The sequence below is a fragment of the Pomacea canaliculata genome, linkage group LG10 (genome assembly GCF_003073045.1).
Source record: "Pomacea canaliculata isolate SZHN2017 linkage group LG10, ASM307304v1, whole genome shotgun sequence".
Classification (NCBI taxonomy): domain Eukaryota; kingdom Metazoa; phylum Mollusca; class Gastropoda; order Architaenioglossa; family Ampullariidae; genus Pomacea; species Pomacea canaliculata.
In genome coordinates this window covers 24,993,013-25,009,924 of record NC_037599.1, presented here as the reverse complement: position 1 = coordinate 25,009,924, position 16,912 = coordinate 24,993,013, and the positions used below count along the sequence as shown (strand labels likewise).

General features: G+C 37.5%; 1 protein-coding gene across 1 annotated transcript in view; it reads right to left on the bottom strand.

Moving 5' to 3' along the window:
- LOC112574511 (laminin subunit alpha-2-like) overlaps positions 1-16,912 on the bottom strand; it is a 68,824-nt gene that overhangs the window by 7,541 nt on the left and 44,371 nt on the right. Inside the window, 16 exon segments of the mRNA XM_025255637.1 lie at positions 18-171; positions 1,001-1,147; positions 1,933-2,122; positions 2,715-3,050; positions 3,498-3,680; positions 5,806-5,945; positions 7,256-7,405; positions 8,515-8,641; positions 8,824-8,971; positions 9,895-10,045; positions 10,518-10,677; positions 11,710-11,834; positions 12,350-12,503; positions 13,072-13,223; positions 15,635-15,646; positions 16,448-16,597. Coding sequence (XP_025111422.1) covers positions 18-171; positions 1,001-1,147; positions 1,933-2,122; positions 2,715-3,050; positions 3,498-3,680; positions 5,806-5,945; positions 7,256-7,405; positions 8,515-8,641; positions 8,824-8,971; positions 9,895-10,045; positions 10,518-10,677; positions 11,710-11,834; positions 12,350-12,503; positions 13,072-13,223; positions 15,635-15,646; positions 16,448-16,597 — 2,479 coding nt within the window.

Below are 16,912 nucleotides of genomic sequence, written 5' to 3'. Positions count from 1 at the left end.
ACCACAAATGAACTCACCAAAGATTGCCCATGACCAGCCACTGAAGGCTGCACCTCTCTCCACACTGGAGTAACAGTGTTCCACGCTGCTGATAACATCTGTGTCCATGATGTCTATTAAATGGTCACCAAGGTACAAGTTTCGTACGCAGCCTCGAAGACTGTGTTTGATCTTTTATTATTAAACAGATTGTGATAAATGTCACCAAAACAAACCAGCAATCTCTGTGTTTTATCCAAAAGAAAAGATAACAAACAATCAAAAGAACAAAGGACTATTTACAGTCTTCTCTCTGACTTCCCTGTCATTGAAAAAAGTCACTATTATAGAATCTCACTTTGCAATTACTAAACATACTGATGACAATTACTGAACTCAATGACAACAATTACTGAACACACTGACAACAATTGCTAAACACACTGATAACAATTGCTAAACACACTGCCAACAATTACTGAACACACTGACAACAATTGCTAAACACACTGCCAACAATTACTGAACTCAATGACAACAATTACTGAACACACTGACAACAATTGCTAAACACACTGCCAACAATTACTGAACTCAATGGCAACAATTACTGAACACACTGACAACAATTGCTAAACACACTGACAACAATTACTGAACTCAATGGCAACAATTACTGAACACACTGACAACAATTGCTAAACACACTGCCAACAATTACTGAACTCAATGGCAACAATTACTGAACACACTGACAACAATTACTAAACACACTGCCAACAATTACTGAACTCAATGGCAACAATTACTGAACACACTGACAACAATTACTGAACACACTGACAACAATTACTAAACACTGTCTGACAATATACATGTACTGTGCATAACAATGAAAAATTGTTGGTCATACATGTACACAAGAGTCTTTAATTATTGTGGATTGTCTACTGTAGTTACTAAATAAGGTTTTAAAATGCTGAATAACAGTTGTAAGTGTCAAAAGCCAAATGAGACATACGACATCAATACGAAGATCCTGCGATGTGGGTACACTGCCAATATAAAGCGGGAGGTTGATGTCCAGCACAGAGTCAATGCTTTTTTGCCCGATGACACGTCCATCCACTTCTAGCTGCAGTGTGTCAGCCTCCTTTATTATCTTTCCCTGAAAACAATAGTTTCATCAAGACTGTTAAAAGAAGATATTTATTTATTAATAATAACTTTAAGAACTCAATGAGTGCATCAATTGATGAGAACAACAGGCATAGGTTTGTAGCCAGGTTTTTCCAAGTGTTTTCATATAATCTGCTCTTATCAACGATAATATTTTTATTTTGAGTCAATTTCTAACCCTGAGTGAGAGAGAGAGAATGTGTGTATGTGTGTGTCTTTGCTGATCGTAAACCTGACCCTACAAATCGCTAAACATATCTGCACAAAACAAAAATCATTCAACAAATGACAGTAAATCTACTGACAGTGTGCACCACATAACAAGGCAGACACACATAGTTTGGGGAGTTACAGTTATTCAGATGGCTGGATATCTGTCTCCTTAAGCTGTCTATCTTTGTGTAACTCCTAATTAGTGTCAACCTGTCACTCCTAAGAGTCTACCTTTCTAAGATATCTTTCCGCTGCCTATAAATCCAGTAATGACACAAATATACAAGAAAATCATTTGGAGGCTGCAAACCTCTTGCAATACTAGCTAGTGAGGAAAAGAGCATTGAAAGAATGATGTTTTGATTGAGACAAGCAATTAAATAAGAAAGCATCATCATATCTGAAATTTCCGCTCCTAGTATAATAATAATAATCTTGTGAGGTCCACAAATCTAAGCTAAACACTCTTCAATGCCTTCGGACTTTCAAGTCTACATTATTTGTTCCTGCTTACAACTGTAAAACAAACTGTTGATATTTGATGAGAACGTAAATACAAACTGAATGCCACTGCCCATCCGCAAAACCATCAGATGAAATGATGGTTTCTTTGCGACCTCTAAAGGTGAACACCACTTCCACCTTCCCATCTCTCAGCTGAGCCGCAAAGTATGCTGTTTGATTCTGATTGCTCAGTAGCCCAAACAGTCCATCACTGAAGTATGTTCGAAACTCAAAGGATATATTAAAGCTGAAAAAAAGAATGGCCACATGCAAATTATCAAAGGACTAGTTTGTACTCGTAAAAACATTTTGGAACATCTTTTTTTTCTGAAATAACAGCCAAGAACCACTGACATCTCTACACTTCTCTGTTTTTGTTTTTGTTTTTTAAATCTGAGTGGCTAAAGCAAGTATGTTCCACTTCTACTGATCAAAGAAGAGAAAATAGTCAATGATTAAATTGTGATCTGCCATTTGGGGTTGATAAAATTATAAAACAATACTGTGTTAAGCATCTGCTTATACTGACAAAACGGTTTAAAATGAAAACATTATTTTATGAGATTTGAATACTGTTGACACAAATTTTTCTCAAATGGCAACAGCCATAATCACACACTCCAAGAGCCTGTTCACTAGTTCTCATACAACTGTCTTTATGCAATCGGCATGACTAAGCAACTATAGCTTTTAAGTGCATAAAAGGTGAATTGATAGTTCGTAAAGTTCACAAAAACGAGACTGAAGTCTGTTAAAAACCAATAATTAAATAAATCTGAACCATTAAATCAATAACACAGCACCTGGGGGATCCTAATAAGCCACAAAAAATGACTTACTTTCTCCTTAGATCATCAGCTCGCAGGTTCCGACTAAGCTGTGCAAAGCTGGTGTCACTGTTTCCCAGAGTCTTGGCATTAGCCTCAATAGCTGAATCCACGAACCGGCGGGGAGAGCATGTAGAGGACTGTACAGAACTGGTTGGTGGTGGTGTTACAATCGGGGCCATCGTAGTAACCATGGGAGTTTTAGGTGTAGAAAAAGAAGGATCGTAATTTCTGCAGCTTCCATTTTCACATGGCTGAACAGCTTGTCCATTAGTAGAGGTGGCACTGGCCCCACAGCGACCTATATCTGCACGCCTATACTGCTTGACTCTGCTCACATCTAATAGTCTGCAATATGAAAACAATACTGACATTGCATGGCAAATAAATATGGAAACTGCACTGACACTGGCATGGAAAATCAATATGGAAATAATACAGACATTGACCAGGAAGTCCAGATATAAGTCATTAGTGAAGTCTTAAGAGTAACATCTTGGAAAAGAACAGTAGAGAGAGAGGCAAAGGACATCGGAACCAAATGGACCCAACTGAAGGGGGCTGCCCAAAACCGGGTCCACTGGCGAGGTGTTGTTGCAGCCCTATGTTCCTCAAGGGAGCAACAAGGACCAAACTAAACTAAGAGTAAAATCAAACACATTCGACAAGTGTCTAAACAGTGATGGTCTCTGAGTAGTATTTGACAGAAAAACATACAAAGAAATAGCATTCAAACTTTTGGAGATAACTGTAATCTCCCTGGCATTGAACATGTCAACAGTGATTTATACTCACTCTCCATTAATGATGATGTCACTGATGCAGCCATCAAGTGATTGAGCTGAAGCTGCCATATCATTGACAGCAATGGGTGCACCGCCCAAGTACAGGCTGCTGTTGGGCCCCATGGTTATTTCTGTATCCTCGAAAGACAGGTCTTCACTTGCAACAGTTTTATCATCAACAAGTAATTGTAGCCTGTGAAAAGAACAAGTCCAACATAAGCACTCCTTGGTTTTTCTCAATGAAAATTCATCTTAGCAAAGGTGGGTCACCACTGTATTATCTTACCATGCCTATTTTCTAGGGTAGAAAAATTTTGAATCCTGAGACATCCACTTGTTTTCATGAAGAATATTTACTCTTTGCCTATAACAACCATCAATAGGGAAACTTATGTTCAGTATCTACCCTTTGCATTATCACAATTCAGTTCTATATAGTATTTTTTACACTTAATGTCTCACACCCCAAGTTTCATTATCTGTGTATTCTTTCACTTGTAGTTCAGTGGTTAATGTTTGGTGTCAGTTATGTTGGTGTTATTCAGTGGTCTAATTTCATCTCTTTATGATAACAGGTCGGGGAAAAAAGAGCAACTTGCTTTGGTTGTGATGCTGTGCAATTTAAGTGCTCAATTATTATTATTATAAAAGTATGTTGTGTTCAAGCAAAAACACCTATAAAGCCACAATAAAGAGTCAAAATTATCGTACTATTTTAAAGAACATTTTTTAACCTACTGAAGCTGGAATGATCTGCTTTACATGGCTAAACACTGTTGCTGGACCATCGGTTAGTTGCGGCTCCTAAAAGCCCTAGCATCAATCCACAGAAGATGGAAGTTCCAAAGGAGAATTTTCACAACTAATATTGTAGTTTTTACTTGTTGGGTGTGCTACAAAATCTAATACCTTGTATTGGGTTCTTTTTTTTCCATTTACTTCACACTTGCACTAAGCTGACCTGGAAATCCGACCTTTCATATGCAATAAATTTAAATCTAAAAGGGTGTTCCCTTTGGTGCATCAGGAAAACAAAATGAAAATTTATAAATCTAATCTGTGTAATTCACAACTGCCTTGTTGTGGGTTTTTAATGTCCACTGTTCATTCAAAGTGCAACATGTATCTTATTCTTACAGACCAGGACAAACAACATCACGCATTCATGCACACACAAAGAGGTATGTAGATTCAAGAAGTAGGCTTATTTACAGTATTTAAAGCATAAGAACTACCTACTAATCGTAGCATTGATTACCAGACCTAATCCTTACTCAGTACTACTCTAAATCACCTATCTTCAACATCAACATAACATAAGCAGGAGCACCAGCAGCGCTTTAGGTAACTATGTATGTGAGTTAACTTACTACATCAATTTAACAGTTTTAAGAAAGGTAGGGAACTGAGCATCTATAAATCTTACCAGTAATTTCCCTTGCAGATTAATAAATTTGTATTGCATTGTATCTCTCATGCACACAGGATGTTTATAGATGTAGGTGTGTATGTTAATGTGTGAGAAATGCCATCCAGAACTAGTCTTTATGACTAATAGCATGCATGCACAGGGGCTGGAGCTGCACAAGGTAGCTAATTTTCTTTCTGAACCCTAGCAGGACCTGGTTTCTACACAAAAACAAGGTATTAACACTGAAGTTTTGCTCAGGTCATTTGTGACACTGCTGTGCAGTCACTGCGATGCTGGCCCGGCTAAGGTGCAGGGAGGGGTTGCAAAAAGGAGGGAAGCAGAGTGCTGCTAGCAGTACATGTCTCAAATACTCCTGTTACACTGTTAACTGCTGCAGTACAGGAGAAATATGTTCTTTGTTTTACTCATAAATCTGAGTTAAGAAATAGGCCAAGTTACCGGCATGGAGGGTTGCAGTCATAATGTTCTGGAGGCAAGAATAAACAATATTTAACAATATCCAAAATATTCCCAATTTTATTAGAGATATACATAGTATTTAAATATTAGCTTGATGTTGCCATTGCTTGTATCGTGTAAATCTATGTCAAAATGAGCAGCAGATAATTCACAACCTGTTATTGGATTTTTAGATACTTTTAACTAGAACAAACTGAATGGATGTTAAATAAGGAAAATAATTTATGGCAAAATAATGGCAGGTGGGACCAAGGTTTCATTCCCTTATTCACTCATGCACAATTGATGTATTTTGAAACATAACTATTTCTTTCATTTTTTTTTTCTAAAGCCGATTTTCAATGACCCAACCTCAGAGTCAGCTTAAAAGAACAGAAAAGTGGGATTGCAAATTTCCGTAATTTTCTTGCCTTCTTGCCTTAATTACCTTCTGTTTGCTTTGAGCAGAGCAATATAGTGAACAGCACCATCATTATACAGGCCTGTAGATCGCAAGTAAGTGGTTGAAGAGCCGTCATACACTCTTGCCTCTAACTGTCCATTTGTCAGAGCAAGTGAATAGAAGACCTGCAAGAAATCCCCAATAAGTATACACATACACTAGACATATATACATTCTCTTTCTCTATATTTATTTACAGATTTATGAATGTAACTGTAATAGAGGTTGGCTTAGGTACCAGCTGAAGGCCAACTGATTATCAGGGCTGTTTGATGTGAAGATTTATTTTGGTCCAGAGTGTAGTCAGCATATAACTGATGAGAAAATATGGTGAAAATGGATGCATGATGAAAGTAGTTTCGTGTACAGAATGTATACAATGGGGCCGAGTATTGAACATTTGAATATCCCACAAGAAAGTGGAGCAAGGTAAGATGTCTGAACATCGACAAAGACAGTCTGGGTCTTTGCGAACAGTCTGGGCGAACAGAGAGTGGTCGATAGTGTCGAATGCAGCAGACAGGTCAAACAGAGTGAAGGCAGAGACATTATCACTGTCGAGGGCAGATAACATGTTCATGGTTACTTTGATGACAGCAGTTTCACTTCTGCGAAAAGAAAAGTTTTCTGTAAGGGTTTGCTGGGTTTGTGGTTGCAGTAGAAGCTGCAGGTGACAAGAAGCAGTCTGTGACACCTGGGCATTTGTCCCTTGTGTAGCATTTCAGTAGGCAAAAGATGGAAGAATAAGGAAAAGTCAGAATAAGAGATTTGAAAGCGACTCTCAGCATCTATGTTGCCTGTGACTGAAGAGTTGTAGTGATTATATCCCGTGTATTTTAATGCATTCTTCTTGCGCAGCATTTTACTTTCTTATGCCTAACCCATGCCTAAATTGTATGCCATTTTGGAGTACTAAAATATGTAAATTGCCATGTTAGCTTGTCCATATGATGTGTTACAAGTACTCTGTCTCAGGTGCTAACAGTTTTTACTTTTGTTCTGATTTCAGGGCAACAGAAAAAATTTTCCAAACAAAAATTTCAATGTAAATTTTAGTTACTTCAAACTGAAGCCTTGTCTCGACTTAAACAATTCAACTTTAAATTTGTTTCATTTGGAAACGGTTTTTCCCATCTTCAAAGATGATCTTGTTTGCAACCTTATCTGCAAGAATGCCTTTATCTGCCAGCGTGCTAAAGTTGTGTTAATGCTGCACCTTCGGGTTCTTGAATAAAGTCTGGAAAAGGAAGCTTCCAGTGACTTGTGTGCTAAATTCAGATCAGAAAGCCCACAACCACTCACTTCCATATTAAGCCTGCTACACAAAAATGAGTTTGGACTGGTCTACTTTGTATAGTGACAGCATTAGTCAGTGATGTTCTACACATAAACACATAACCAGCAACAACATGCAGACTGCCTGTCAATGACTTACATCAGAAGATGGATCTCGGGCCAGCATCAATAGTGCACTGCGCTGCTTAGTGAAGAATGACATGGAAATGCCAGACTGCTCCCTCTTCAGTGTCGCACCATCAAACATCACATAGCTACCAGTGCCAGTGAAACCAACCTGGTAGATGTTCTGGAGCAGTCACAAGGTCACAACATTAAACAGCATGGTACATCATGACTACTAGTGAATCCTGCCTGACAACATTACACTCAGTGCAGGCAGACAACATTCACCATAAAGTGTCAGTAAAGCTAGCAAGGTTAGTACTAAAACCACTTACTTTATCCATCTGGGCCTTTCCTACACCAGGTCATACATGCACAGCAGTACACGGACAGTCACCAAGTCATACATCCACAGCAGCACATGGACAGTCATCAAGTCATACATGCACAGCAGTACACGGACAGTCACCAAGTCATACATGCCAGCAGTACATGGACAGTCATCAAGTCATACATGCCAGCAGTCATCACATCATACAGCTACAGTATGCTGACAATCATCAGGTCATACGACTACCATGTTTCCCCAAAAATCAAACCAAGAATGAGTTTTCAGGATACTTGTGATATAAGCCCTACCCCAAACATAAGCCCTACTAGTTAAGATCAGCCAGACAGACAGACTGAAACACACAATGTAGGTATTGATTATAAAATAATGATATTAATAAATAAATAATATTACTGAATTAGTGAATAAAACAATAATAATTATAATAAAATAAAAATATAAATTATAATCGATAATGATTCAATGGGAAATGGAGTTGCAAGTAATTCAGGCCAGACTTCAGGATTTGGAGATTTATGTTTCAGAGAAAGATGATATGATTGCATTAAAATAAATGTAGATTTTTGTTCATAAAAATAAGACATCACCCTGAAAATAAGCCATAACACCTCTTTTGGAGAAAAAAATAATAAAAGATGCGGTCTTATTTTCAGGGAAACGTGATATAACATGGGTAACCAATCCCTACAGCAAGTAAATGTTTTGAAGACTTACACAGCACAACATGGGCAATCACTACCAAAAGTAGCTGTTTTAAAGACTAACACAGAAAGTACTGAAATGGCTGCAGAAGTAAATCTGTTCTACCTTGTTACAAATTGGATCTTTTAATGGTGGTTTTTGAAAATATGCAATAGATGATTGCACTGTAAGAACAAGACAATAACCTTTGAATGAAAATGACATGAGCATTTATAAACACCATGTGGACAGAAGCTTACAGAATCTTTGCAGCCAGGTGTGATGTCAACTAAGACTCCAGAGGAGAGGTCTTGAGGAATCGCATTGAAGCCACCAACACCAATTTTGCGCATACAGCCAAGAAAGTTCCCAGACTGCTTCACCTCCCTGAACAGTCAGGTAGGAAAATGAAAGGGGTGCTATAAAAGACAGCCAACTATTACTTGCAAAAATTACCAAAAAACATACAATTACACATGCATATATGCGTATGAGTGCACACACACACACACAACACACATGTAAGCATGTACACACACACATTCTCTCTCTCTGCCTCTCCTACTCACAGCTGTGGGAAGCGTTCAAGCTGGAAGCTGCTAGGCATACCCCCAAAATACATGGACTGGCCAAGCACATTAAGACCAGTGTTTGTACCAGGAGCCTTAAAGGAAACAGACTCTGTGGGCTGTTCTTCAACTTCTGTATTCAACCGGGCTGCACATGATGCAAATGACCACATTCAAGCAATGTCATGACAAGTGACAATGTTATTTAATGCACAAATAAACAAAACTTACGCTACAGCTAAGAGAGATTAATGTGTCATGTGTATATGGAAGTGTATATGCTTAGCGTATATGAAAGACAAATAATGAGCTAGCATGTGCTGTTTGTAAGGGAGATCAGGAACTGTACTAGAAGTTTGTGCAACATTCTAGACGAGTGAGTCATTAAGTATTCACTAAAAAGGGAGAAAGGAATGGAACATTGTTGAGCATTCAAGGGACTATCATTGGATGATCAGACATGTCTCACTGTAGTTTCCAAAGCACACTTGTCAAACTAATAATACACATGTGATTTTTTATGTGTATATAGGGCATGATCATGGTCATGAAGGAGTATAATCTCAGCACGAGACAAAACTAAGACACAGACACCACATGAAAAACAGAAGGGTGAACAATAGTACTGACAAGTAATAACAGACTGAAGTAACACTATGTAATTTGTTTGAAACATTAGTTAAAAGGATAAAGAATGAAAGATAAATAATAGTAAATGTAGTTGATATAATATTCATGTAAATTTATATCACCAAGGCAGGTGGTTCTACTCACTGTGCTGAAATAGGTTGGAAAAGAGTTCTACTCATTGCGCTGATATTGAGTTGTTGGAACATGATCTGACATTGTGCTGATATAGGTATGTTGGAATGTGGTTCTACTTCGACACTGTGCTGATATGGATATGTTGAACATGATTTTATTCAGATACTGTGCTTTGGTTCAATTTCATTTATCATACTGTACCCATCACAACAGCTTTTAAGTGACTTTTGGTCACTATGTACACAATTCTGCATTATCTAGTGTGATCAATGTTATGTCTGCATAAATGTTCGGATGTATTCTGACCTTCAAGCTTAATTCTTGTGAGAGTGATTTTGGTCCACTTATTGTCATTGTAGGTATTGCTTGTCTCACTGCGGGCAGTACTCTCACCACCCAGGTAAAACTGTACGATCACCTTTCCTCCAACAAGATCAATGGATAGGAAGTCCCCACCCTGTCAAAGAAGCAATTCAAAAACTGCACACCTTTGGTAAACCCATGAAGCATATAAAATCATCTGAATTCCAGATCATATACAAATTTTTGCAATATTTTCCACCAGTGTGTGTGCTATATTTAGCCAATAATACCTTCCCACTAATAGCCCACATTTCCCTCTCTGAATCCCATCGCCAAAGTGTCAAGATTCACTGTCTTGTGATAATCTTCATGATCTGTCATCTCTACATCAGTCTTAAGCTTTGCAACCAACCAGTACCTTGCTTTTGACAGTAAAGAATACTCTACTTAAAACCTAGCACTAAGAGGATAAAAATAAAAACAGAAAAAAGTTATCACAATGAAGTTCTTGTATCAGCTGCAGAGATTCAGCCACTTGATCCTCAAAGTATTCTCCAATAACAAAGGTAATACATCTCCATATGCCAGCAACTGATTTATTTATTTTTTTTGTTCTTTTCATATACCTCAGGATTCCCAACAAAGAAGAGCCGTGAATTCTCCAAGAAGGTCTTAAATTCAAGGTAGAATGACAAGCGGTTGCTGTTGTAGTCAACAGTGACTGGCAATGTCCCATACCCATTACCACCAAAATTGTAAACATTGGTGCTGGGTACCTGGGCTGGTCTGTAAAAAACAAATTTGTGCACATAAGTACAAATATAAGTTAAATATACAGGGAGCCAATATGCATGTTGCTAACAGTTATAGCAACATAATAAAAGCAAGAATATTTAAGCAAGCAACAAATGTTTCATAATAATAAAAGTATGTGACTGAACATTACAGCTTTAATCTGCCCTTAAATCTGTCTCTGGGTTATGACCCCTTATATGGTTTTGATAGCCACCCTATCCAGCATTTCTGTGCATTCCAGGATAGGGCCTATATACATCAACTACTTATAAGTATGTTTCTGGTCCAGTGTGTTTTAATATTTATGTAATCAGGGGGAAATAAACACCCGTCCCTCTGACTGGAAGCTTCAGGACAACATGATGACAAAATCATAAAGCAAGGAGCAGCAATAACAAATGACAGTGAGTGGTCCATCAGGTCAAGCAGCAATTGCAAATGACAATGAGTGGTCCATCAGGTCAGTCCCTAATCTGTACTGGTTGCTGGGAGGCTGGGGAGCATGCACAATAACTTCATCAACAAAGGCTTCTGTGGTGAACTTTGTCAGTCTTGTCAGTGATTCATCATGGTCAGGTAAATCACCATCTACGAACATCTATGTCTGCATGATAATCTATGAATCTTTGAGTCTGGCCCAATAGCAAGACCTGCCTTCTCTCAAAATTCCTCATCTGTAGTATTCCCACTCAAAATATCAGTTTTTTAAGCTGTTTGTTAAATGTCTGTATGGGTATGTGAGCTTTCTGTCCTTTAAAGTCTTTTTGCTATCTTGGGCAATATGAATCCCAACATATTTTTCATTTTAACATATGACCACAGTTCCATAATCTTAATCTATAGCTGCTATGGAAAATCTGTATGAAAGAATAACATTCTACAATCTTCAAAATTCTGTGCCATGGTCTGTAAAATAAAAAAATAAAAAATGAAAGCGTAAGGAGTTTATGCTTTAAATCATGAACAGTCCAGTTCTGGCCAAGCTGAATGCTGAGAGCGCCATCTTGGACACCAGTTACTCACACTTGCTTGCAGGCCTGACACAGACCATCAGATGTTTTGAAGTTGTAAACACCTACAGGCTTGTTATCCACAAGTATATCACCAATACAACCATACAGTTTTCCTCTGGTGATTCCTGGAGGTGACTGTAAGTAAAAAAACAGGTACGCACATAAGTATCATATTATCTTCATCACAACTCTAGATGAGAAGTGTAACTCTTTAAGCAGTCATACCCAAACACATATTCTTCTTTGACTTTACCAGATGACCTGACAATAGGAGAGAAAGGGATGCTATAACTTTAATTATCAAAAGTTGTCTCCGTGACAGTGAGTTAGTGCATGCCTGGTGCATGGAGCACTTCATTGGTTAGGTGAGCAACAGCCCTCAGACAGCATCATCAAAGCCTATGCAGCTACTGTTTCTTTGTTTGTTTGGAGTTTTTTTTAATGACTACAGTGATGTTTATGGCACTGACTTTTATCAGTTATTTGAAGATGTTTTCTGTGTTAAAGCATAACGAGTCCTTTTCTTTGAGTAACTTGCACATCATAGTTTCTGTCTCGAAAAAAGAAAATTTATGATCAAAATTTCCTATCTCCGGTTGTCTCCTAGACAACAGGTGTAAATACTCCTACACAAATAAAGAAGACATTACCTCGTGACTTGGAGTGGTGCCTGCCAAGAATATGGAGGTATTGTAATTAAAGTTGATGAGTGAAAACCCAGACTGGGATGTATCTGTGACCATCTTGGCATTACCCTCAATTTCTTTGACAGGCCAGACTTTCAACTGACCAATGGAACCCACTCTGAAGAAAATACAAGTTCCATTTGTTAAACTTCAAGGTTTTGTCATCATGACATTCTGGGAAGCATAAACAGTGTGACTTCACAGATTGTGTGTGAGAACTGGCTTATCTTACTCTGTGATCAGAAGGTAAACATCTTGTGGTGTTTCACTAACATGCCCTGTTCTAACCGGTTTCATAACTGAAGCATCTTGCCCTGCATCTAGCCCAAATCCTCAACATGAATTGCTTAGTATAATTTTGAAGATTTTTAAACTGATGACAACAACAGCCTGCTTTCAATGATTTTTCTATTTTTAACCTCACATGTATAGATCTTTGCAGTTGTTTGTCGCTCAAATAAACTTCATGCAGACACTGTGATACTGTACTGTCAAGACTAGGATCATGAATTAAGATTACTGATTAATCATTGGGTCCATAACACCTTCTCAATGTTCTTGAAACTTCTCAGGTTCTCTTACATGATTGTTTGATTGATCACTGGGTCCATACCACCTCTATTTTCTTCAAACATTTCACTCACCTTATATGACCGCTTAACATAATTTATTCAACACTAGCTCACCTTTTGGCCTGAATCCGGTACCACTTGTTAACTTCCTCTTCACTGGCTCCAAAGACCTTCAGCTGTAAGTCATGAGTGATTGAACCTTGACCTCCGCCAACATCCCAGCTGAATTTAACTTTGTTGTCTCGGACCTCAAGAGCAATAAATTCCTGAAGCAAATCATCAGGGAGATCCCATCATCAGAAATATGATTTCAACACTATTAGAACTAAATGGATGTTAAATACACAAATATATAACAGTGTAATGTTATACATAATGGAGTAATAGGATACATAATCAGCCCACACTGTGACATGTTACTTTCTTCAGTAAAGGCAACAGATTCAAAAACAAAGCCAGGGAACTTCTGCAATAACAATAAACACGGTAACTTTAATGTCACACAATAAATTTGTGCATTTATTTTTACACTATCTCATGCTAGGTTCAAAACCATTTTTAATGGAACTAAATAAAAGAAAGTGAAAAATTGAATTGAAAAAAAGGTGCATAAAACTGACAATTGCATAAAAATGATCCCATAATGCCAGTGCCATGTTTTAACTTGTATCGTAGCCATCAATTTAGACTATTTCAATGAAGCTGTATAACTGTATAATTGATATAACATTTAATTAAGTAAGGTAGTATGAACACATTGAAATGTTCCGCAAGTTCATTTGCATGAAGCTCACTATGCTATTTGCAAGTCTTCGACTGATGTTAACTTCCACCTTTTGTGACATAATGAGCATCAACAGAGGTCACACAAGAGTGCAATATACACCTGCTGTGATATAGCATATAATAAATATGAGTGCATAATGATGTGCATTATATATATTCACGCACAAGGATTGGAAATAGTGAATAAGGCCAGTGACTTCTATATTACACAGCATAGCAAGTTTATTAGGCAGGGTTCCTTTAAGTTCAAAACTAAGTGAAAATATAACTCTCATTAAAAAAATACATTTTTACTTTAAACTCACTTCAAAAATGAAAAGCCACAGTCATGACATAATTCTCAGTTAATGGCAATGTCTATACATCTAAGAAGACAACTTTTCTTTAAATCCACTGTAAATCAACGCCGACTTTTGTTCATTGAGCCCAGCAAGTATTAGACACATAGTCATACCAACCACCACATTCAGCTTTGCCGGCCGATCAAAAAAGGCCATCATTATAAATAAGAGAAACAAGGTAAAGAACCATGAAGAATAAACTTAAGAAGTGATTTCATTTGCAAACATCTTAAAATATTATTTAAAGACTATAACTGCTATCTTCCTCTTATATTATTATGTCTGCGGGTGTCAAGGTTATCTTCATTCTTCCACCCCCTCCAAACTCCCTCCAGACGTGAAAACAAACATGATAGTATGAATGCTGCTCTCTGTTCCCTCCTTACATTCTTTGGTGTTGGCTGAGAGATCAAAAATAAAAATAAGAGAATATATATATTGCTGTGGCCATACGCTCCTCAAGGAGTAACAAGAAATAAACTAATATATAGATATTGTAGAATTAGAGAACTGATATATATACACTGTAGAAGGATCCAAATCAAAGACAAGAGTAGGGTCATCGACATCATTACAAACCACCAGGAACAGCCAGACTACACATACTGCATTTTTTCTCGAACCTTATTATAACTCTGAATCTTCTCGTCTGTCATTGTGAACTGAAAAGGCTTTATCAAGTTACTTCCTCAGCAAACACAAAGCCTGCTTTCGACCTGCATATTTCTTATACCAAGGTCTCTTAGTGAAATGAATCATAGAGCAAAAGTTATGCAAATTAACTATTTTGTGAAGCAGGTACATCTGCATATATTACAGAATTCATGCAAAAACAGTGACAGAAGTCTTTAAACCACACTACAACAAGTCAGTTGCAACAATGTAGATTGTCTGGAAGATCTACTGAAGTATAACAAAAATTATGACACTGTAGGTATATCAATGAAATATAAGGAATATAAAACACAAGGGAAATCTAATGGCTGTAAGGGATGTTCATGGTTCTCATAATCTCAGTACTGTACTTAATTTCTACAGTTATCATCCTTAAAATCCTCTTGACATTAAAAAGGTTTCTATAGTTTTTGCATCTTTATTTTAAAAATTAATTATCTGTAAAGCAATATGCAGACACAGTAAGAAAAGAAAATGGTAAACTGATCAATCAGTTTGTATTTTTCCTTGAAATCCTTTTCCTTAATCCTTGATATTATGAATGACTAGGGTGATATCCCCTCAATTCTCAGGTTTCCAAATCCTCTGCTGTTACCTAGAAGCTTTTATGTTGCCTCAAAAGCTTCTCCAAGCCAGGCATATATCATTAATGCAGTTTATGCAGCTGAGAGTCAGTCAAGCCAACAAGCATCCCCTTCAGGCAGTGCACCTCCCTCCCTATCCAAACAACACCCATCCCTCAACTAGATACTTTTAGCACCTACATAGTCACATAACCAGCAGACAACTGTACACTACTGACTTCTGACAAAGATGCCATAAGCCAAGCTGCCAGTTTTTGAGGCACAGGGGAAGAAAAATGCAAATAATCTCACCTGACCGCCATCCTGAGCAAGAGGTATGGGCATCGAAATGATAAGTTACACATAAGTTGTACATAAGCAGTTAGATAAAAGTAAAGGTCAGATGACAAAAAGAGCTTAAATGCACACCTGCAACACTTACGCTGCATAAAGATAAAACCCCTTATGCACAGTTTACACCAGCTTAAGGCAATACAAGAAAATTTCTGACGCACCTGATAAAGGTGATCACAGGTAACAGAATGACGGATACACAATTACATAGCAACCATAATGAGAAGACAAGAATAATGTAGGTTAAATGCTAACAGCACTGCTGTGCTTAAACTCATACATGCATGGAAATAACTGCATACATACATGCAGATAAACATAATAAAATATAATGTACTCTTTCTTATTAGTATAGTACACCGAAGAACATAATAATATAAAATAGTTTTGTACCAAGAAGAACATAATAATATAGAATAGTAGAGCACTACAAAGCTGTCTTACTGGATGCTAGGTTACTGCACACATTTTGTTATGCCAACATTTTGTTGTTGCTACCTATTTGTGAAGTATGCTCCTCCTTGATCATTGACAATTTAGAGACATAAAATTTAAGCTGTTGATACCATAAAAAAAATGTTGTGGCACTGGCTTCTAATAGCCACACCTTCTGCTGACAAAGAAATAGTAATTAAAAAAATGTGTACTAAAGAATTCTTGTAACTGACTTCAAGCAGCCATAGAAAAACAATATAAATAGAAAGTAGGTATGCAAATAATCCTTAACATGCAAACTATAGAGAAATCACAAACTATAGAAACATCACTTACTTGTGGAGATTCTTGTAGCAGCAACAGCAGCATATCCACATTTGAGCGGTTGACCTGAACACCCATTGTCACCTCATTTGTCACACCAGGTGCCAGTTGAGAGCGATAGGATCGCACACAATTGCCATCTCCTGACAGGGACATCTTCATCTGGAACATTGTAATACACACTGCAACGGTGTAACCAGGAAAGTTAACCATGGATTGAGGGACAATATCCAACAGAATTTCTGGAATTGAATATGTTTTTCTTTCATAAAGTGTTAAAACTTTCTTATGGAAACTGCTTGATTGTTACCTGCTGCATCTAAAACTCGCATAGCAAACGTTTAGTCTCACAGGCCAAGACTGTAAAGACCCAAACACCACTCAGCCTAGTGCACCCAGTGAAAATGTCATGTCTGGCAGTTTCAGCACCCTGGATAATGAGTGCCCATCCACCAAGTCTCTGCTGGTTGAACTGGT